Below are 24382 nucleotides of genomic sequence, written 5' to 3' on the forward strand. Positions count from 1 at the left end.
TCTTTCATATTGCTCAGATTGCTTTCTAATGTGATTGAAGAAGAAAGCACACAGGGTATCCTATGCTAGTGATTGTCATTAGAAATATGGGTGGAAACTGCTTCCTTTTCAGAAAATCTAATATTAGGATTTGCCCAAACTCTCTTAATGTGTACAGCTGCGGTTACTCTCAGTAGTCAAATATATAGACAATACCCCACACAAGATATCCATTCAGGTGTTATTATGGAGATATAATAAACTAGATGGAAACTAAATGCTGATAGAGTAATTTGACAGCAAGTTATTAAATTCTGTTTTTGGATATTCAGCCTTGTACAAAGTATCCTCATAGCTAAGGGAAAAATAACATGATGCTTAATAACCTTGCAGGCTAAAAGTTTCGATCAAAACATTTATGTAAGTAAATTACTTTCCAAATTTCTATCTGATTAAGAATGTAAATTATCTGCTAGTCGGACTGTTTCCTTTCATGGTTTTTTATTTCCTCTTGGTTAGCAGGTTATTTCTACATGTTGTCCACTGTGTCCAAGGATTTGAACAATTTAAAGAAAGTCCAGAGGAGAAAAATACACATTACCAGGAGTCTTAACCAAAATGACCAACAATGAAAACCTGAAGAAACTACAGCTTTTTTCTTTACTCCATCTTCTAATTTAAGGTTATGTTACGATAATATGCCAGCAATAGCTTAGCTGATCTGCCCTGTCATGGAGGTAAGGATGAGATTCTGTTTATCTTCCCCACATGTTATGATTCTGTAAGTATTAATCTTTGTCCAAAGACTGTTAGTGTCACCAAAGACTTCAAATGCCCAGGGGGATTATATTCAGAAAAGTAGACAGAAGGTTAAACACAGAAATACAAGAGCTGTCTGTATGAATTGCTTTATATATATTTTGTCAAACGTGGGGCTTTTTACTTCATGAGGAAATGTTACTCAGACAGAACACAAATTCAGAGGAAAATCACTTTGTATCTACAATACAGGAGTTTTAAATTACTATTTTAAGGTAGCTCAGGTTGTGTTTTTACTAACTGCTATTGCTTGACTTTTACTGAGACAAAAAAAAGGCATGTTAGGAACATTGTCATTGATTTCAGCAGGAAATGACACAGTCATGAAAAACTGCTAAAAACTCTGTAATTGCAATATTGGACAGGTTTAGTCATCAAATTTCATGTAATACATGTTCAATGAGAAAACACTTTACAAAATTTCCTTGGATGAAGAATTTTTCACTCTGTATTCAGTTTTTAAAAGTTATTTTTGGCACATTTTCAAATATAAAATTTACTTTAAAAAAATACAGTTGAAAGGAGGAAAAGAAGGGATTGTTTCATGACAAAGAAATAAATGAAGAAACCTATTTATTGATGGATTTTTAGTACAAGGCAAAAAATGTGTTGCTATAATACAATGCCCAGCAAATATATCATACAGATCCAAGAAAAAGTAAAAAATAATGAACTCTTCAAACTCTCTTACAAAAAGCTAAGTGTTTGTACAACTTTATTCATATCAGCACATATATCAGGAAAAGTCTTTTCCACTCTCTGTGTTCTGTAATACTAACTTCTCCACCACAGAAGAACTGATCCCTCTGAAAATGAATTTAAAGTTATAATCCATGAACAACTCCTGTATGTTACCAGGCTGAGGCACAAGCCCTATCAGAAAAGGCTGATAGAGTGAGGCTTTTCAACCTAGAGAAGAGGTGGCTTTGGGGGCACCTAACAGCAGCCCCTAGTAACTATGGGGAGGCTATCGAGATGGTGAACCCAGGCTCTGCACCGTGGTGTACGGTGGGAGGATGAGAGAGGAAGGGCATGCACTAAAATAAGAGGTTCAGATGATATACAGAACAAAATTCTTCCATCGAGTACAGGCAAGCAGTAGAGCTGGCTGCTCAGGGAGGCTGTGCAGTCTCCACCACTGGAGGATTTCAGGACAAAGCCCTGAGCAACCTGATCAGAGCTCACAGCTGGCCCTGCTTTCAGCACGAGGATGGGGCTGCAGACTTCCTGAGCTTCCTTCCAAGTAGCATGATCCTGTGATTCTATGACTGTATGACATGATATATGATTGCAGGTACCTATCTAAAGCATGCTGAAATTCTGATTGCAATAGCATTTGGGTGAGAACCAAGACACACTCCAGTAATTATAATTCTTACTGAGAAAGGGCTTGATTCAGGATGCTGTACTAGAGCTGACAAAACTTGCCGATGCAAATTTTCTAATTAAGTCCCCCAAAAAGTGCTTATTTGGCGAGGTTTACTGAGTATGTCAAATTGATCATGTGTATTATGACTATGCAATTAGAATACTGTGGGCTCTAACAAATAGGGATATGGATCTGGCACCAGAAACAGAACAAGCTATTAAATACTGCTTGCTTTCTGTAATATGGTTTTCCTAAGCTATTTTTAAACATTTTTATCTGTTTCCTGAACAATAGACTCCTAAAAAAAAAGTGAGATTTGATTCTACATTAGTCATGGTACAAAAGCATTTTAAATTCATGTTTTTACTGTTGTACTGGAGGGAAATCTTTAAATTTTATTTTGTAGATGAAACAGATATGCCCTTTGTATGACATGGTGCAGGTTCTTTAAGACTGGTTTTAGATGCAGGTGGGTCTTCTAATTGGGGTGATTTACAAGCAAGCTGTAGGTTGTAGAGAAGTTTGTAAGTGTTATAGGGGAGTGCATGGGTTTGCTGGAGGTGAGTAAACTTACAGGAGTCAGAGAGAGGTAATGATAATTTGAGCCCTTATGGCAGGAAGTTGGAAAGGGTCAAGGCTGCGTGGTGGAATTCTTTAGGCAGGAGTGGGGACTCCGGACTCTTTCAAAATGCTAACTGAAAGGCTTAGTAGGCCTTCTGAGAGAGTATTCTGGTGCCAGGAAATGGGATAGAGTCTCTTACCTCTTTTAGTCCATGGGCTGGAACTTGCAAGCTCCCCTTTGCCTATAGAAGAGGCTTCAGTGTATTGGAGTGGTGCAAGCTGAGATCGGGCTCAGGTCAACTTGTTGCAGGTTGGGCTGGGGGCTTGTTCAGCCACTCTGGCTCCACTGGAGTTGCTGGCCTACTAGAAACAGTTCTGGGGGAGGCTGTACTCCCTATGGGGGAGGTTTGAGCAGCATAGTTCTCCTTTGAAACCATCTCCTTACAAGAAAGTCTTAATTATTTCAGAATCACTCTTACTGATGTGGCTACAAGGATATTGGCAAAATATTTTTTCTGCAACAGATTCCTACACTCAGGTAAGACTAATCTCAGGAAATGTAAACAGAAGATAATCTTCTAATTCTGATACTGGCTGGTAAAAATGTAATATGTTTTGCATACATAAGTAACTTAAAATTATCTTTGGAAAAGATCATTAATAACTAGATTTTGTAATTGTTTTTATAATTGCTGGCATTTTGATTATTATCCTGCTTAGAAAGGAGAAAACTATAAATGTTCAGGTTACATTTTATCTGACATAGAACAACCACTTGTGTAGTTTAGTGTATAGAAATAGTCTATTCCAATATTTCCTATTCAGTGCAGTTTCTTATGGACGTATTCACAAAAAGCATAGAAGAAAAATTACAGTGCAATTAAATTTAAAAAGTAATCTTTTTGCCTCAGATATTATATTGATTTACACTTGTAATTGGGACTGTTTTCTAAATATTTGCATAGGATTTTAAGATGCCCAGAGAGAACTCATCATTTTAGCTGTTCTTAAGCTGAAATGCATTCCAAATGCCTTCCTTTTCTTTCTAGACATACTAATAAATTACTTGAAGAGGTTAGCCTGAAAACTGAAGTTGCTAAATGCAGAGTAGTATTTCATAAGCCACAAACACAGCAGGAGCATAGTAAAATTGTAGCAAGTGTCAAGTATGCAGAATATCTCAAAGCCCTGTGGATTATTTGAAGTCTTTGTTGACTGGTTCCTCTTAACGCTTATAGTTGGTTTATTGTGAATGAATAGTCTTCAATTGTCTTGAACTCTTTATTTAATGTGAATTCACCATTTCTTAAAAGTATTTAAGTATTTTTCTAATTGCCCCTATAATAATGTGATGGAGGCTGCGCAGATGACAATAATGAAATTATACTAGGGGTGGGAAGTAGGAGATTACATAAAATGCTCAAATGGAGCTCATCTTGTTGCTCATAAATGTTCAGAAAGTCCAAATCTGTAATAGGGCTGGTAAATAAAGTGTTTTTGTATGTTTCTAGCTATCATTTGTACCTCTATCTAGTCTTTTTCTTTCTTGTTGAAGTTGATAATAACGAAGTTCTGCATGGTGATTTAAGGAATTTTCTGCAGAAACAAGCCCTGTTACAAACAAAGTAATCAACATCTCCTGTGCCTCCCCTCTGCCTCAGGTTAAAAACAAAAACAGACAAGCAAAAAAAAACACGGCTGCACTGGCCAGATAATGTTCACAGAAAAAAAAAAATCAGGTAGTTTATTAGTGGAACACTTAGCACCTGAGATGAATTGGATGAATAGATAAGAGTTTACCTCCATAGCTTGTCAGAGGATCAGTTTGGACGCAGTAACAAATGCTCTGGATTTGGCATGTCTTCTGTTTTAGAATTTTGACCCTTTCCATTGGAGGAAAGGGTAGATTGTGAATGGGGCAAGCTCTAAGTAACTTGTGAGCATCGTTCAAACTGCTTCTGTGGAAATTCTCTTGGGTTATCAGTGGTGTCTTACCCATGTGTACACCATAAGGTTTTCTTCTAATGGACTAATGTCCTGCAACTGGTTCAGCTGCCATTTATTTGCTGGTTATGCAGAAGACCCATCTGGTGACTTGTGGTTCCTGAGGTCTCAAAACATTATTCTATTGAAAAGCTTCTGCACTTCATCACATCTTTCTGTTCTCCCTTTAATGTAACAGTCTTGAGCTAGTTCATCCAGAAATTTTATAAATTAAAAAAGGCAAACAAGCACAGACTACATGTGTATATATTTCTGTAAGATGTCAGTAGCTTACAGACAAATACCTATGCGTTGTAGTTTATTCTCCAAAATTGTCTTGGTGACTGATTTTAAATCACTATCCAGGCTAGTTTGAATACAGCATTGTAGCCACTTCCAGTACCACATGTGATTACATGCTGAAAGATTTCCCTATGCCACAGAACAGAACGGTGTCTTGAATGAAATTGACAATCCTCCTCTTCTGATTCTTTAATCATAGAAATTTTCCTTCTTGGTATGGGAACTGCCTCAGGAGCTGGCCCCAGCTGGATCAAAAGACAGAGATTCTATAACTGACCAATTTGTTCCCTAAGGCTAGTATTACCTTCCCTGGCAGAGATTATAACCGAATGCATGCTGATTCTACTTAACATGAGTTTTTTGAGGAGTCAGGTTGAGAAGATAGGCGTGACTTATGCTAGGCAGTCTCCTGTGTGCTTGGGCTATTTTCCTGTTGTGAATCTCCCCACCTTCTGTTTGGCTTGGTCTAGAAGCATTTAAAAGATGGTCATAGTTCTATTCTACTTTCATTTCAGGTGTCTGGTAGGAAGTAAAAACATTTTCAAATCTCAATGCTTATTAATATAAAGATTGAATTCAACTATTTTTGCATCTTGGGAGAGTGACAAGATCTACTTCCTATGTGCTGTCTCTAGCTGACACCTGAAGCTCTCCTAATTTTGTATAAATGGCTGGCTCAGAGTAGAGTTAGTTTCCTGCCTCTTCTACATTCATGGTCTCTGGACACCTAACTGGAATGCATTACTTCTGGCTCCAATTGACAACGAGACTGTCTCCAGGCCCTCTTATATGAAGCCTCATCCTGTGTGTGTGGTTGGAGAATAGGCCTGAAGACAAGTAGTGGGGAAGGAGGGAGGGGGGGATGCCTGACATGAGACCCATATAAAAACTTTAGTGGAATGTAGCTTTCTGGCAGCTCTACGTTATTTGAATTTCAATGATTCCACATGCAGCCACTGTGGAAAAAACTCAGGTTCCTTAGTATTGCTGCTTTGGGCTCTGCTTAACTAACCCCTGACGTATTCAGGACGTTATATGCATTAAAACAATTATTCTTATGAAGTTTGGTTTTGCTGAAATGGTGCTTACTTAAACAGATAGTAGTTGGCTCTGATACAGATTTAGATAACTTACTACCTTTCTGGCTAGCATTATGGGATATAGGTATATCCTAGATATAAGCAGACTTCCTGTCATTGTCGATGGTCTATATCAAACTTCAGAGATCTAAGTGTAGGTAGCATCTAAGAATAATTTATTTGGATGCTTCATAGGCAAACTAGTATAAATACTGAAGCATAAGCAATATGCGTTCTTGATTAAAGCATCTATCTAGAAACCAACAGTCTATCTAATAACTAAGTAATTAAAATTATCACTAAGGAAAGTTCTTTCAGTAAAGCAATTGATGCTTCAGTTGCATTCTACGAAAGTCCTTTTATTGGCACTGAATTTGCCTTCTAAGTAGAGAAAACTGAAGTGCTAAAGATATTCTGCCTGCCTTACTGTCCCCAAACAGAACAGGGAGCTTGCAAATGTGCCTACTGATGTAGGAGACAGCAACTATAGCACTGAGAGTTAACTTCTAATAGGTGAGAAGAACTGAAAAATGAACTTACATACTTTGTTCCAACTGATTTGTCAAAATGAATTATATATGCCCATTGATCCTTATACTAGATATGTATAGAACCTATAGTTGTACTGATTTTCAGTAGTGAATAGTAGTTGTACTAATTTTCAGTAGTGAAATTTCCTGTTAGAACTGGAACTCTTGTTCTCATGCTAGTGTTCTGACAACTTCAGTCTATTCTAAGGCCTCTGTTTTCTTGTAAGTCAGTAATCTTAAAGCCATATGGAACAGTTAAGTTTCAGAAGAATTAAGAGGAACAGAAGAAATAATAGAATATTTTCTGTCATTCCTAATATGAATGTGATTTGATTTCAACATTCTTGCAATGCTTATAAGCATAATTGCATCCATGAGTTTTTCTTTGGGTAACTTGGCATTTTATTTTTCAGAACAAAATCTGCCATGTAGTTGGTTTTCCGAATAATACAGAAGATAATATATTTTTTGAGTGGATTATTTCTGTACGTGTAAGACATCAAGGGAATTCAAAGAATAATCTGTCTTTTCACTGTAGCCTGCATGTTAAATTTCTTGCACAGTTCTGTATGGATTGTTGTAGCAGTACTGCTATTGTTGTAGCAGTAGGGTTTTTGCCTTAAGGATGCTCTTCCCCCTTTGTGATTGATGGCAAAGCAAGCATGTGATTTTGGAAGATCATACACAGTCATGTTTCCTCTGTAGAAGATTTGAGCAAAACTTCTGACTGAAGATTCTGTAGCAGCTTCAGGTGTTTTGTACACTAGTAGATTCTTTCTTGTGTACTTAATGCCAAAACTGAGCCTTCAAATCCATGGTGCTTTTCATGTAATGCAGTATTCCATTTGTTTTATGGAATGGGTAATAAGTTTCTCTGATTTTCAATATGATACATAATTTCATATAAAATTTATCACATTTGGGTAACCTGACTGGGCATATGGATACTTTGGACAGTTGCAGTTCTGTCATCATCATGGAGACAGGAAGGCTCTGTGATATGAATTGTTTCCTAGAGCGATGTTCTCTCTTCTGTATTATCTACTAAGGCTTCTCATTGACACCTCACTGAGGTTAAAAGGGTCGTTTTTCACCTGAGCTACCATTGTGTGCAGTTTCACATACAGTACCTTCCCAGGTTTTGCGGATAGGGGGGCTGTTTCTGTATCCCTAATAAAAGAGTCCTGCTTCAGTTGTTCTACAAAATGCTACCTTTTGAAATGCCTGTGTGAGACGATGGGGAATTGCTTCCAGGTGGGCTCCTCTGGGCTAATTTTTCAGTGGATGTGCCCCAGATCTGAACCTCTACGAGTGTGACTAAGCTGTGTCATCCTGTAAGCCCACAGAACATACACTGAAGTCCTAGAGGCAATGGGACCAAACTAGGCTTTTCTAATATATATAGGTGTCAAGCTAAGCTTGAATATTATCTCAAAGGCTGGACTCTTGATGCATACAGCCTCATTGGCACCTTTAGGTATTAACATATTTTCCGCTACAAATTATGCGTCATCTGTCTACGGGCATCAGATAATCTTTGAGGAGGTACATCAGGAGCTTAGTCACTGGCGTGCTGTCACCTTGATAAATATGCATAGAAGCTTCTAAGTGAAACATATGTTGGAATCTATCACTTTCATCATTTCTTTATATTGGTTAAATCATAGGTTTCACAATTCTGCTAAGTTCAGCTACCATACTGAACAGGCCATAAGCCTGACAATCACTAAAATTAGAATTTCTAGAGATCATGTTTCTAAAGTTGGTGACTTACCCACTGTAAATTTGATTCCAAAATCTGAATAAAATGTACCACTCAGTTTTCAAAATGGTTGGTGGAAACTGTGTGTGTATAAAAGTGTCTCTTAATTTTGTGACGAATTACATATCAAAGTTGTGTTTCCTCCCTGGTATCTTGTCCCACTGTATTGCAGAAGCTGTCTTTTCGGCTGGGTGCTGTATTTGGAACATAAGCCAAGGGATCAGGTCGGATCAAGTATCTATAAAAAGAAATTACAACTCTTATTAAAAGCCTTGGTACAAGCAAGGATAAATAAACATAGACTGTTGTAATGTTGAAAAGGTTTGAGGAAGAATTAGATAGGCCTAGTTCCTGTTGGGTAGCTTGGAAATTTTGGCAATTCCACTTACGTTGTATAATAGTAAAGCCTTTCGCACCATCTGCCTAGGCATCATATATGTGTACTGGGTACAGCTAAACCTTAATTTTGACTGAGAGCCACTTTGATCTTTTAGATACATCAGCTCTGTTCCTTGGCATTCGCTATGGTCCTTGAACACACATTTGCTAGTAACTGTATTTCTTTATGCATCTCCTTTTACTCATTATGCCTTGAAGAAGGGACAAGCAGTTCACAGAGTTACTCTAAAAAGAATGTTGTAAGGAATCAAGAGATTAGTTGTGCATAGTTAAAAGAACTAAAAAGCACAATGTTGATAATCTTGGTGTAGTCTGACAGGCTCAGGATGGACCCCTTAGTTTTGAGAAAGGACTTCTATTAGAACTAACAGCTGCAAGTACTGCTTTGGAGAGTACTGCAAGTACTCTTATTTCTAAATGCCGAGAAACTTTCCTCATATGCTAACTCAAAGTTGTATATTATCTAATATGCCTATGATAAATCACAAACATAATAGGATCATAGCAAATGTGAAGGACTTCAGTTGTATAAGTATAGGAATTCAGACAATGAAAGTTGAATCTATAGCCCTTTAAGGGCTTTTGTTTTTATCATAGAGCTGCACAGAAGTAAATGGCTTAGATGGGATTAACTCACATTGGTCTGAAAGTGCAGGTAATAAGTGCAAAAAAAGAGTCATGTGCAGGAGGAAGTCTGGAAAATGTATTGAGAAACAGATGAAAAAAATGTGGGAAAACCAGCCTTCCAGATTGTCAGCAGGAAGGACAAAAAAAAAAAAAGTGTGACTAAAAGAAAACTGCTGTAGAAAGAACCACTTCTTCCTTGCCTTTCCACTAATTATCTCCTATTGCATGAGGGTAAACTAGCTGCCTAGTCAAGAGAACTAAAATTAATCTTAAAAAAGCCCTCGGCATAAACTGAGACACAAGCTCTGAGGCCCACTATCAGGAAATGAACATACATCAAGTTAGGCAACAGTATGTGCGTGTACAGGCTAAAGATGTGTAGGCACGACACAGCAAATTCAGTACCGCTGCAAAATTATGCACTCACTATTGAGTTGCTGTATACCTTGTTTTTTTGCAAAGGTGGAAAAAGAAAATGTGAACTCCTAGTCCACCTAGCTAGACTAGGAAACAGTACCTGCATTTACAGGTTAAATATTAGTAAATATCATACTGTGGAGTTCCATAACAGTGAAAATACTGTTCTAAATCATTTCAACAAATTCTATAACTGTAGTTGCTGTTTAATAGTTTTTATGCTATACTTTTTATATACCACAATACTACAAGGCACTACAATGTAGTGGTTTTTTTCTTTTTGGTTGGCTTTGCTTTTTTAGTATCAATAGGGATAATAGTTCAGTCTTTCTGCTTGTGAGTAGATGGTGAGATGGGCTGGCACTGGTGTGGAGGGCCTTGCACAGGGACCCTGGAGCAGATGGAGGATATTAGTATAGCCAGGCAGGGGCAAAAGAGGCTAGAGACAAAAACAGCATAGGACCTGAACACAGGTCAAACTTCACATCAAACTTCAGTATGAGAGAGTGGCAGATAATATATCTGAAATTCTTGAGCAGTTCAAACTTTGTGTTCACCTGTTTTTTCTCAGGTGGTCTTCAAAATTCCTGGTAAGCAAGTTAAAAAAATAAATAATTAAAAATAAAAAATGCTGCATTTAGATCCTGCCATTTGTTTGAATTATCATAAGCATGAATATTGCATGATATTTGGGGGAGAACTGCTTTTTATTTTAGTGGCATTTGAATCCATGAAGTAAAATCCCATTTGAAAACTCTGATTTGAAAAGTTATCTTTCTATTAAGACTGGAAAAATTTAATGAGAATGTTAATTCTGTGAAGCCATCCAGTGAACTCAGGTAGATATTTTTATTATTTTTTTTGTTTAAATACACAGAGTAAGAAGATGATGAGAGAATATGGAGGTAAAAGGATTATGAAATATGTATATTTTACATAATTATACATATAATTGGTTGTCTAAACAGAAGTCTCCATCTTATTTTTTTTGCGGGTATATGGGAAAGCGTGTTCCCCTGTAACAGCAGAAAAGTAATAAAATTTTCAGGTCTTGTGATTTTTGTACTTAAACTTTTGTGCTTATACTTACACTATATCATTCAGCTCTAATCTTGTATCTGGAGAAGGATTGATCAGGATGTAAGAAAGGGTGTTCTGATGATCATTCATCTCATCTAGAGGAGAAAAATGCACATATCAAATCAGATTGAAAAACAAATTGTCATAAGTATAATTTCTGGTTAACTAATTCAATTAAAAGATCATCTTTGGCTCAGAGCTGTCAAAAGTATCAGGTGTCAAAGTGATATCAAATAAGTTTAGCAACTTTTCAAGTGTACTTGAATTGGAACTATCTGGCATAGCATCTTTTGATTTATCTCTCAAGATGCATTTTCTTTCTGGTGTTCTAAAAAATGTTCTTTTGCACTTTTTTTCCACTCATACTAATTCTTAATACAACTCAATTTTATTTTGATTAAACAATCATTCATTTGGTTTCCATTGCTAAGAGGAAAGTAGGGTCTTCCATCCTCAGTTGGCATAAAGTTCAAGCCAAGGCTAAATGCTATCCATTTCCAAATTTGGTCAATATAAATCTCTCTTCACTTTCCCTAAGTGTCAAGGAAAATACTAATTTTCACTGTTATCACCTGTGCCAGTGGGTTGAAATATGAAAGCTGTATGAACAGCAATTGGAATTTCTTTATTGTATTTTTAACCATTCTTCTAATGCTATGCTGCATTGGCTGACAGAAATCCTTTTTTTTTTTTTTTTGAAGGGGTTTTACTTAGCTTAGTCTCAGCACGCTTCTGTAGCTGTCACTGCTGTATCTTTTCTTTTGTATAACCTTTTCTTGATGTTTTTCATAAGTTGTTGTAGTGAGGCAATTTAATAGGAGAGGCATTTCATCTGTACTAATTGCTTCACTTTTAGGGAAAATGATGCAAAAGAGAACAGTCCCATCCTAGTTTCAGCACAATTTCTATATCGTGTTAAACAAGTATGCTTGATATATGGTCTCTAGGTTGAAAATTGCTGTTGGATATTTTCAACTACATGTAACTTTTTATGTGCTTGTACCACATTTTGCACTACTGTAAGCATGTCTGTCTAGAGAACAATTAGATAAACTCAGACTCTTAGCATACGTGCAATTACACAGCTAAAATGGTCTTTAACAGTACAGCTTATTTTTGTAAAATGAAGCTGATGCAAAATATTGTAAAAAGTTACACAAACACATTCACCAGTATAGTAGCCTCATGGTAGTATAGTATCCTAGTATCATGCCTCAGCTAGAGGGCTTGCATGGCCAAAAATGTGTTGTGCCTCAGTTGGCATAAATTAATTCAGTTATTTGACTTTAGAATTGGAGTGCTTAGGGGTTTTTAGGTTATCAGTGTAAAGAAAACTGAAGATGTGAAATTAGGTATAGGATCATTCCTTTACATGGGGATATGTAAGCAGCTGTGACTTTGTTTCCTGTTTTTTCATTGCTCCCCACACATGCAGAAAGATGGTATTAAGGAATATGTTTAACTTCTGCAGGGAGTTAACTGGGAATGTCACAGTCCAGGTTAGCAGCTGGCTGCATGTGTAAAACTTAATTTTTATTTTCAGAATATGGTGTTCCTGGGGTGGTCAAAGTAGTTTCTTTATAATGAGATGCATCTGTAAGAAAACACGGAAGAGATAAAAGTTTGTAAATCAGAATCAGGGCACATAAATTTGTATTAGCTAAAGCATCTACCTATCAAGATTTTGCTGTTCTGAATATAATATAACGGTTTTAAGTAATTAAATGAACATTTGCTGTAAGCTCTTAGCTAGGATTTTAAAAGAAAAGTAGGAATCAACCAAAGTTCTCCTGTGACTAGTATAAACGTGAACAATATTTACAAAACTTCTTGGGGTTGATTAAATATTACTGTGGCCTGTGTCACTCCTGGAAAATATTTAGTCCTGATTCTTCCAGCAGACTCATATAGTATCCACAAATTAAAGTGGGAGTAGTAATTATCCAGTTGGAGTCTGAGATAAAGAGCTTGTATGTAAATTGTAAAGATTAAACAAAATTATAGCCGTGTATTCTGTAGCCGCTTTTTCTCTCGATGAAGTTAATGTGTACATAGCAACAATAAGAACCACTGCTGGGTAGTACATTGCTGTTGGTTAAAGGATGTCCCAACCCTGCATTAATAGAATGGGCCAATAAGAATATTTATTTTATAGGAGATACTGTTTACCTTCAGCTAATGGATACTTTAGGTATAGGTAAAATGTAAATATAATTGTGTTGAAAAATCAGTACTAATGCATTTGTCAAGCAATGTTTTTGATGCTTTGAATGTAAATTGAGTATGGGAACTGCAGTGTTGGTTCTTCTGAACAAGCACTAAGCTTCATATTGGACCTACCCTGCAGACAGAAAAGATGGGAGATGAAGAAATTGTTGCTTTTCCTAGGAAAACTAGAACCTATAGCTCTGAGGATTTCCACAAAACACACTATGAAGCCAAGGCTGTAGACAGCCATCCCAGGCAGCTATTGTGCATAAAGTTTAGGAGGTTGTTACAGAACTCTTGTCAATAGAGTTGTTTTTTTAAAAATTAAAATTAGTTTTGCTGGAAAAAGCCATATTTTATGAAAACAACATCTAAAGACCTAGTGAAACGTGCTTCATAAAAATGCCTTTAATATGACACTTTTGTGTTCATTTTAAAAACACAGAGAAAATGTATCCTCCTTCACACAAACAACTCCCCACCTTGACAGAATCACAAACTTCACAATAGCTCTCTTCATTTATGTTTCAGTAAGTTTGTGGAAATACGGAGCAGTTGTTCAATGACAAAGGAATATTTATATATTCTGCGTACACATACATATGCTAAATTTAAATATGACTGAGGTGGTCATATTTATTTAAAGCTCATATATTCTGAGCTTTCATCTGAAAATAGGAATGGGTGATAATAGAGCTGATTTAAAAAAAAAAAAAAGGGAGCAAGTTTTGTTTAAAAGAAATTACCACAAGCTTATTTTACTTATGGCACACTGTTCTTTAAAAAAAAATTTTTGTATAACGCTAATATTTTTATTAATTTTAAGGATTAAATTAATCATACCATATCCTGCTGGAGAAAGGCCCAGGTGCTTCATCCTATTTTTCACAAGTTCAGCAAGTTCCTGTCTTTCTGATCTCCTATAAAGATTCATTCGCTGCTGGCTTATCTTCTCAGCTGTTTTACCAGAGTGTCTTGGTACTCTTCGGCTCAGCCGTCGGGCCCACTGCATGCTTTTTCGTCGTAACAAAGGATGATCAGATTGATCACTAGATGTTGAGTTACGATGATTACTGCGATAATTAAAGTGCTCTCTGGTGTCTTTAGTGTCTTCCCATTCTTCCACACTAATAGAGATTTGAGACTTGAAAGGAGAATGACAAGAGAAATTAAGAGGTTTAAAAAATGGAGGCAGAATAAAACATTCATTAGTTGTAATGGAGCTGAGGGAATTTAGTTGTTCATAGTTACCAAATGTTCCTGAGTTGCTTACTCTCTACTAGACTTTTTTTTTTTAATGCAAAAGGCTAACATTTATATAATGCAATTTAAATTGAGCCTTAATTAATGCCTGATTCCATTTTGATTCTGAGAATAAGAACTGTAGCCTTCTGGTACTGCCTTTCCCAGATCTAGGAACCAACTCTGAATGAATTCTACTTTCCTCCAAGCATTTAACTTTTTTTAATTTTAAAAAAATATTCAAGTTGTAACTGCTTTGACTGCACCATTTTGAGTGCTCTCTTAAGACTACAGGTGAAAATTGCCTGTTACCAGTGTCTCATTTCCAGGTATTTTTGATCTACCAGCACATGATTTCTGGAATACATCTGTGCCTGAAGATGTATGCAATATTCTAAAGTGTGATTTAGAGCATGGTAATCTATAGTTCCTACCTTGAGATATAGTTACGTTGCTTTTTAGCAACGATATTGTAACAAAGCAGACTTAAAAGGGCCAAAATCTGGCCCTCTGTTTTCTTCATGCCACCCAACTGTGACCAATAGTACGCTTTGTGCAATCACACAAAGCAGTACTAAAATAACTCAGGTGAATGGACTACATATGCAGTTGTAACATACGCAAAAAAAGAAAATAAGGAAGATGAGGAAACATTTCAGAAGATCACTTTAAAATTATTTTAATTACAATTTTAGATTTAACTAATACTTTTGGATTCTATTTTCAAAAAAAAAACCACCCTACTTCCTTATAATCTTGAGCTGTTGTGATATTTAAAACATGTCTTTCTTTGGCACTGAAATAGTGAAGCCCTCACCAATATCCTGATATCACTGTGGTCTTATTACCCAGTTACTGATGCCAGTTTGATGTGTTGTGGGTTGTTTTTTTTTGTTTTTAAATCCAAAACAAAGATGACTTTTAAAGTTGGGTTTGGGTTACTTTATATGAAACCCCAATAATAGAAAGAGTTCATAATACATTCAAAGTGATCAGTGAATATACCAAATTTATTTGAAGAGCTACTGAGGTTCTAAAGATCTTTTCCTATTAAAATAAAATCTGAAGGCAAGATTCTGTTGACCTTGTCAGTGTTGAAAATTTTGCTCCACCAGCAACCTGAACCAGGTTTAAGTGTAGCCACATATTCTTTATGATAAACTTGGGGATTTTTGTCCATTAGCAGTTAATGCGTTTAGGATCAAGGTTTTCAGCTCACTGTGAAGATGATCTGTTATCTTCAGGATTCAATAGGGATAGCCTACCAAATCTCATTGGGCTTTTTTTTTAAGTCATTCTGTCAGCTTTCAAATTTTCAATAAGATGTTTGTGTACAGAACAATGTTGCTTTAAGCTTTATTTATTCAAGGATGTTCCATCGCATAGTTCTATTTCCTGTAAGGATTTTACTCCCGGGGTGTGACTCAGAAACAGGCAGACAATAAGCAAATACTTACTTGTGAAGCCGTTTCTCGTGACTGACAATGGAAGGGGTGGGGGGAACAAAACAAAAGACAATTTAAACTGAAGTGAATCTAAAGAAGCAAACATGGAGTATTTAACAGCAACCACAGAAAATCAATTACACAGGTAGTAAGAAAGATCCCATATCTCTCTTCTTAATTAAATGGAAATAGATGGAATCTATCTAACCAGCTCATTGTGTGGCAAACTAGATTTTCACGTTCTTTAGCAACTAGATCACTGAAAACTTTATTTTTAGGGGCAAGACATGTATCTGTTTGTCAGAGTGAAGTGAGGGTGCCTTATTTAGATAGTACAAAAAAGGTTTCAAAGGAGAACTAGTGCATATAGAAATAATAATTGTATATTTTGTTCTTGTGAATCAAGTTAAACATTAACTGCCTGCTCCAACATATACGCAATACAAATTAAGTTTTATATGTCTGTTTAAAATCAAATTGATATACACTTTTGAGGTTCCGCATTAGAAACCTTCAATTTATGGCTAGAAATTCATCATTTCTAACAACAATAACAAAAAAATATACTAATTTATATTTCTCTAACCTCCACTTTAAAGACCTCATCAAACAGTATTTTAAAGCTGTTTTCTGGTTTAATATATTGAAAAGCTAAATGATAGCTCACACTAATACTATTTATTAAATTAGTTGGAAATTAATAATGGAATAGCTCTGCAGAAAGATTACAAATTTCAGAATTTCTCCATTCACCACAGAAGCAGAGCCAGATGTGATGCTTCTACATATTCTGGGGAAGAGCTAGGTTAGGAAAGACTCCTGTGCCTCTGTAGAAAGGTAAGGTTTTCACGAATGCTCACTCACTGAACAAGAAACTGTTGGAGTATGTACATGTGGGAAATACTGCTGGGGGTCTGCATTCGGATTCTGGAGCTTTTTAAAATGGTTAATAAATGTTTTTACTTTAATAAACAGAGACATTGCCACTCTTCCACTTGAATCCAGTACGTGACAACTTGGGAATTTAACTAGATGTCTTTATTTTTTTCCAACTCTTCCTCTGTCTGATTTATCTCAAACTCTTCAGGAGACTACCAATGGAACCTGTCAGGAAGTAATAGCAGGAGGTTGTTTTGTTTTGTTTTGTTTTTTTAATTGATTCTTTGTAAAAGATGATTACCCTCCCCAGAAAATCTGGGCCTGGTCTGATCAGGTATTCAAGCACTAAAGTACAGGCTTCAAAGGTTCCCCGTGTTACGGTAAAATTGTGAGTTTAGAGTTAACTGACTGACTTTTAAACCTTGTTTTTCAGTAAAGCCTTTGAAAGTCTTATCCGTGTTTTAATGAATTCTTAGTTTGCCATGTCCTTTGCTCTGATGAAGGCTATGACAACTTTTTTTTCATATTAGCGGCAACGGCAGTGATTTTGCCTATATTCTTCTCAAAGGGATTTTGATGGATTGTGTTAATGCTGCTAAATTTAAAGTCACCTGACATTATTGCAAGTGCAGAGCACACTAGGTAAGCTGTAAAAGCCACCTGGAGCAGTATTGGTGGTCCACAAAGAGTCACTAGTCAACTTGGAATCTTGCACAGCCTCTTGTAACCCTTATTTTTAAGTTAACTTTAAACAAACGTTTGTACTTGCTTCAAGATAAAGCCTGTAGTTAAATGGCTTAATGTTTTATAACCTTTTTCTGAAATACAGAAGAGAATATAAATCGTCTATATTGGAAATCTGTAAACTGAGATTGTATTTCAGAAGCAGAAAAATTTTGTTGCAAATTAGAGCCATATTTGAATCATGGTTTAATGAGATGGCAGTATTAATGCTCGTGTAAACAAATGGCTTATGGATAAGAGATATGGAAGCTGCACAAACAAAAAATGAAAATTAGCGATGTAGGACCGTCACCAGCACATTTGTTACATAGGAAACAGAGTATCGATATTGATATGTGTGTGTATGTACACACACAGGGAGAAATATGTATTTATATGGCAGACACGTATACAAAAATAACACCTAACAGCCAAGGTTAAAGAAATACCATTATATTTTTAATAACAATTTTATTCTCTAGTTCATTTCTAGTTACAAATTCATATGAATACTGAAATGCCACCTGTTTGGGTTAGCGTGTTGACATTCTTGTTGCACCTGATACAGGACCTGGTCGTACAGCTTGTTATGGATATTGTTGTTGATCACTACATGCAAGTTCAGCCTAGTTCTAGCTATCATAGCCTGTCCTACCTGTTCCTGAGCTGTATTTGCTTTTTAGTTAGTTACTTCATAGATGAGCATTGGAATGAAAATCTGTACATAAACTGGGTCTGATACGTGGTCTGGGCCTTGTGTTAATCTGACTGTATACATGCCAGCAGAGGGAGACCTTAGTGGGCTGGAATTAAGTGCATTTGCAGACATGGCACCCCCAATGTTCTTTAAATAAGTGGTTCCAATTTTTACGAGGTCCGTTTGAAAACAAATAAATAAATAAATCTTGAATACTCTGTAACCAGCTCCAAAGTATAGTGAAGTGACATACCTCAGATGTTGTAAGCTTTTGAGATTCTGTCCTATAGACTCCAATTGGAATGTCTCCTGTAGAAGAGCAAAGTTTCTGATATAGTCTGGCATATGTCCTAATCCACAGATCTTCTTCTGTGATTTTCATCTGAACAAACAATAATAGGAAGGAAAACTTTAACTCATGATGGCTTATATGGTTCATTATACTACTCTTGAGAAAAATTGACAACTAAATGCTGGCTGGTAACGATCATATTGTAGAGTTGCACCTTTCATTCAAAATAAATTTGAAATTTCTATCAAGTTTGTAGATGCTGTTCCTTTGTTCTCTGGTAGACATTGCGGTGCAAGTGGTTCAGTCATTTGGTAATTACTTCTGTCTTTGTTTTAAAATTATTTAAACTTTAAAATTATTTAAACTGGATGGTATCCCTCATCCAGTGTTCATTATCTGAGTAAAATATAAAAAGAATAATAAATATAAAAAGAATGAACTACATATCAGCAGTAGTTAGAACCTGTTGATGGACAGACTGAAGAACAAGCAAATATTTTGAATGCTGCCAGATAACTGTTCTTTAGACAGCAAGCTCAGTATTTGGGGAGAAAGAAGGTGGAGAAAGCAATACACTAAGCATAAATGGTATAAAAAATTTCCTAAGTTAATTTGAAGTCATGAAATATTTGAAAAACTTTATTTCAAGATATTTATGAGTCCCTTATCAAAGGTTAAACTAACTGGCATTCCACTGTAACAGTTTGCTGATTGGCCAAAAAACACTAAAGTGCTTCTTTTAAAAACCAGACTTCTTCAGCCAATGTTGATCAGAGAAAAGGTAACTTTATTTTTGAGAGCAACAGCCTGCGATTCTTTATATTTCCCCAGAAAGCAACTAGTAAACAACTCACCTATGTTTGCTACCTTGGTGTGGGAGAAAACAAAGTTGGGTGGAGTAACCCACTTAAACATATTTAACTCTGCATAGGGATTATAGAGACACCTGAACAAAATAATTTGAACATCAGTAACATATACTAAATTACTTCAGTTTAGGTATGTGTGTAGATATATATTTATATAAAGTCCAATTTTTCCCTTCATTACCTATGATGGAAACAGGTATTGTCAAACAGCATTGTATATTAAGTGCTAGCCAGGCTCTACAGGCAGGTAGAGTTTCCTATTTTTGATATATTTGGTTATTAAAATTGGTTGCTGAACTGCCATCTACATTAAAAAAAGGGGGGAGGAGGGAGCAAAAACAACAGCAAAACTTGCACTTCTGTGTTTTCCTGTCTTTCCTGTTTTCTTTTATGCTTTATAGAATGTGTTGTGGGTTTTAGGGGTAGGGAATGTTTTTTGCTTTGGACGTAACTAAAACCAGACACATTTTCTACCTATTTTACCTGTCTTCTCCCCAGTGAAAAAGGAAACAGATGGCCTTTCTTGGACTTTCACAAAGGAAACTGCTCTACAAAGAAAGTAGAGGTGTTTTGCAGACAATACAGAATATTATTCGTTATTCTGTAATATCAATAATTTACCTTTTTTTTTTTTTTTTAAACTTACAGAACAAAGAAACCCAGATCCTGGTGTGGTATCAAGTCCCAGCAGAAGTCTTGTGATAGAAATCATATAATCTTTCACAAATGACTGCAAGATTTTTAACAGGAAAGACAGAGAAGAAAGAAAACTTTAATGAACAGATGAGCAGGTAACCATATGCACCATGTGTGAATGCTAAACAAATTGCACATCTGCATTTAAAATCAATCTCTTTATATTTTAGATATCTTAATCATTGTAGAAATAACTATTTATGCATGCTGAATCTACTGACAGGAAAAATATATATATATGTTTTTTGGTTCTGCATATGTATACAAAAAGATTCAGAGAGACCAGAGAGACTAAGGTATAATGAGGAAGCCTGAAAACTAAGATGCATGTAGATGTAACATCAGTGGAAGTAAGATGTTAGCTTTGTTGATTATGAAATTAAAAGAACTATCTTCAGTGCAGATGAAATGCTGTCTTATGTTAGATGGAGCTGCAGTACTGAGTAGTGGATAATGCTAAGGTGAGACTGCTATTATTTTAATTCAAACTGGAGCCATTTGTCTTTGCTGATCCAGCTAATGTTTAAAGTAGATCTGCCTTATCTCAGTTTAGGCTTGTTGCTCTAACAAAGTGTTTTACTGATTGGCAGAAAGGTGGAAATTAGATATGACTAAGCAAACTAAATGTAGAAGTGCAGGCTAAGACCAGGAACAGACATTAGATCAGCTAAAACCATGAATGTTTCTCCTCCTTATCAGTTGGGCTGCTGGAATCGGAGGACTGTGTGTGCTCTGCAGACTTTTATAGGACTGTTCATTGCCACCTCTTGGTGGCGCAGCATTGAAGGCAGGTTATCTTTCCTTCTTGGAACACAACTTGCAGCTAGTTGTTCTTTGGCTTTAAAGTGTGATGGCTGGTCATCTGGAGGTCTAGTTGACAAGAGTAAGAAGAGGCTGGCTGGTAAGATGGCTGGTAAATTACTCATGCAAATATTTCTGTTGATTTTTGTGGTTAGACATGCTACTTTGTGGGAAAGGGCACTGACTTTTTGTTGCAGAATACAAGTGTTAACAGCCTGTATAATGTGTATTTTATACAGTTTGAATCAAAATTATCCATCTCACCAGACTCTAGAGAGTTTCATAGCAAGTATCATATTGTTTAAAAGCAGAATTCATTCAATGAGGGTAATTTGGGGGCTTGATTACTGTAATAGCAAGGTCACATGGAGCATGCTCCACTGATCCGTCTTTGACGGCTCCTGGCACAGGCACCTACATTAATGGCTTACATGTAGGAAAACAGGGTCATCTGACAATTACGTACAATAAAACGGGTGGTAAGAATGCATGTTATCTACGTTGAGAGAAGACAGTCACAATACCTGATATAGCAGTGTGTCCAACATACTGATGCTGAAAACCCTGCCAGCAGCAAAAGGCAGTCGAAACATAAATGCCAAATTAGATCCCTTCTCCCGCTCTTTCTGTATAGAAATGAATAATAAAAAAATCATAATTTTAGTGCTGCTTTTGGAAGGATTATAATATATCAAACTGATATTACCTTGGAAGAGACCAAAAGTGTAAAATCCCTTTACCCTGAATTATAGTTTCCACAAATATGTAGCACCTGTGTTCAATACTTAGTTTTTCAAGTTAAAAGATTTTGTTTAATGCATACATTGTTTCAATCTTCACATCTGCAGTTGCACAGGGACTTTCTACCAGATCATTTTAAACAAAGATTGTGGGATTTCAACTGTGCTTAAAGCAAAGCTCTTGTTATTCCTGATCCAAATTTCTTGATGCTGACAGTGTACTCTTGTTGAGATCCAGAAAGTCTACTAGGGATGTGAACATGAAACATAACGGAATCTGATTCAAAAGGGAAGAAATAGTATTTCAGATAACGTGAGAGGAGATCAGATGTGGACTAGGGCAGAAACTTCTTGTTCTGATACTTCTAGGGAAGGGAAGCAAAAGAACATAATTATGTTATGTTATTTCTTTTTCGTATCACAACTCGTGTAGAGACACCACACCAATGTGCTTCTTAATCCTTTAGTTATTTGTGAAACTACAGGCTGGAAATGATCTTGCTGTTTTAAGGAGAGAGAATGCATCAAGCTTTTGGTTCAGAGATGTCATGAAGAATGAGATGTGTTCTCAAAGTACAGAAATGTTACATAGCTTGTAATTAAGACACATATCCATCACATATATGCACCAGTACATGCTTGCTACTGACAGGCTCAAAAGTAGCTTTGCAGAACAGAACATGGGGGTCCTGGTGGACACCAAGTTAAACAAGGCTAATAGTGTCTTGGGCAATAGGAGGAGTGTGCAACGAGGTTGAGGCAGGTGATCCTGCACCTCTTCTCAGCACTGGTGAGGTCACACCTGGAATACTGTGTCCTGAGCTCACCAGTAGAAAAGAGGCACAGACATACTGGAGAGACTCCGGCAAAGCATCACGATGATGGACTGGAGCTTCTCTCCTGTAAAGAAAGGCTGAGAAAGTTGGGACTGTTTAGCCTGGAGAAGAGAAGGTTCAGGGCAGGGGAGGTGGTGAGGGTGCTTGTATGTATCTCATTAATGTGTACAAATATCTGAAGAGAGGATGTGAAGATGGTGGAGTGAGGCTCTTTTCAGTGGTGCTTGGTGGCAGGACAAGAGGCAATGGGCACAAACTGAAATACAAGTAACTCTTTGTGAACATAAGGAAACAATTTTTTTTCAGTATGAGGATGATAGAACAGTGAAACAGCTTGTAGAGCCTCCTTGAAGATATGCACTGGAACAAGCATTGCCAAATTAAAATGTATGCTTAAAAGATGGCATTAGTGTAGAAAGTCGTATCTCCTACTCTTCCTGAGCACTCACCTGACAGCATCAGATAAACCAATGCAACTCATTAACTCACAACTTACTCCTAACCAGGCTGGCAAAGAAATTAACTTTGCCAAACAGACTGCATCTCTCACTAGCAGTTCTTGTTGCTCAAAGAGGGATCCAGAATCTTACACAGTGCTACCAGTGACTGAAGTCAGGATAACCAGTTGTTAATTCACAAGATATATCCATACCAAGCACTATCTGAATGATGGCAACTAGCCTCCAGAACTCTGGCTGGGTTGAGATAGCTGATTTGCTGTAGGTACCTCTCCAGCAGGAGGTGGGGAGGACCAAGGCTTGCTGTGTCCATCTGTTGTTGTGCAGTCCCACACTGCCTGGAACACAGTTTCTGGGTTCCCTTTGTGACCCCTGCGATGTTAACTGCTCTGATAACAGCTGAAGTCTGTTTCAAGTCTGTCAGCTGCATTTCTGCTGACTAGCTAAGTAAGTTTTCCACAAAACAGACGATTATTCCCTAATCATCAGACAGGTCAAGACTAAAGGTGCAGGCCCATTACTATTAAAAAAATAAATAAATCATGTTATGGCAAATTACTAATAAGCAGGCCTCTCTGTTCTACATGCATATGTCTCAGTGTCTACCATAATCATCAGCATGGAAAGACTTGCAGTTAAAATGTTCAACTACACTTCCTTTTAAAGATCCGATTTCCATACTATTCAGCTTAGGTTTATTCTCATACTTGTCAACCCACTTTAGTACACTGGACATTGTGCATAGACTCTACAAACAAATAACCAGGTATCCAAACCAAAGCTAAATGGAAAGGATGTTCTACTCCTTTTTTCTGTAGGGTCACAATCCTCTCTTCTTAGTGCTTTTATGTCATAAGGTATTAAAAAAAAAAAAGAGAGGGAGAGAAACTACACTCTTTTGTTTTGTTTTTAGAATTTTTTGTTAAGTATAACTGTGATATAGGACTTACACTATAAGCCAATTAACTCAAACTGACAATATTATCCTGTCCACAGGTGCTATTTAGAGGTGTTTGTGTAGAGCACGTATTTCTTAAAACCTATAACCTGCTTAAAAAGCTGGTAAAATATTGTCTGTTCTTTAAATTACGTATTTTTTCAAGAGTATAAAAACTTAAGAATTTTTGTAGTTACCCTTACAATGCAGGACTATTATATGATGAATTTTATTTGACACTACAGTATCAGTTTGAGTTGCATTTTCCTTTTTGGAAGAATGTAATCACTAGAAGCACAGTAGAGATGTTAGTTTAAACAAGCAGTTTAAATGAACAACCAGAGAAGCAGGTGTCAGGTATGTAAGCGTTTTGTTGTTGTTTGTTTTTTTGCACATAATTTCAAAAGCATCTGGTGGACTTGCTTTTCCTGTTGAATCAGTAGAAAGAAATACCACATACATTGTTATAGCTAATAAATTCAATGTGTTTAAATTCAAGAGCTTAAATCTGCCCTTCATGAGTCATGTTTATTGTTAAGATTTACACTGCTTCTGTGGAACAAGTAAAAGTATTGAGCTGAGGTTTCAACATAAGCAAGGGAAAGGAGGAGGACTATTATCTCGCACAGAAAAAAAAAAAACATGCCTGGT

At 36.4% G+C, this 24382-nt stretch overlaps 2 protein-coding genes across 16 annotated transcripts in view; one reads left to right on the forward strand and one right to left on the reverse strand.

The window, feature by feature from the left end:
* Nucleotides 1–24382, forward strand: part of LOC308198916 (uncharacterized protein) — an 802411-nt gene that overhangs the window by 657798 nt on the left and 120231 nt on the right. Inside the window, exons 15-16 of the mRNA XM_080602160.1 lie at nt 499–3266; nt 19912–20054. The gene's annotated coding sequence lies outside the window, so the exon portion shown is untranslated. The remainder of the gene's footprint in view (nt 1–498; nt 3267–19911; nt 20055–24382) is intronic.
* The window catches only part of KCNT2 (potassium sodium-activated channel subfamily T member 2), a 148458-nt gene that overhangs the window by 1847 nt on the left and 122229 nt on the right, over nt 1–24382 (reverse strand). For 5 of the 15 annotated variants that reach the window (XM_080602125.1, XM_080602124.1, XM_080602135.1 and 2 more), the window contains 7 exons: nt 21285–21386; nt 19910–19993; nt 18356–18484; nt 15816–15836; nt 13960–14260; nt 10919–11003; nt 7002–8623 (listed from right to left, as the gene is read on the reverse strand). In XM_080602125.1, coding sequence (XP_080458251.1) covers nt 8512–8623; nt 10919–11003; nt 13960–14260; nt 15816–15836; nt 18356–18484; nt 19910–19993; nt 21285–21386 — 834 coding nt within the window. In that variant the 3' untranslated portion in view covers nt 7002–8511. The other 10 variants (XR_013954268.1, XR_013954269.1, XM_080602131.1 and 7 more) reach the window with 8 other exon arrangements.

The sequence above is a fragment of the Anser brachyrhynchus genome (assembly GCF_964034855.1).
Source record: "Anser brachyrhynchus genome assembly, chromosome: 8".
Taxonomy (NCBI): Eukaryota; Metazoa; Chordata; class Aves; order Anseriformes; family Anatidae; genus Anser; species Anser brachyrhynchus.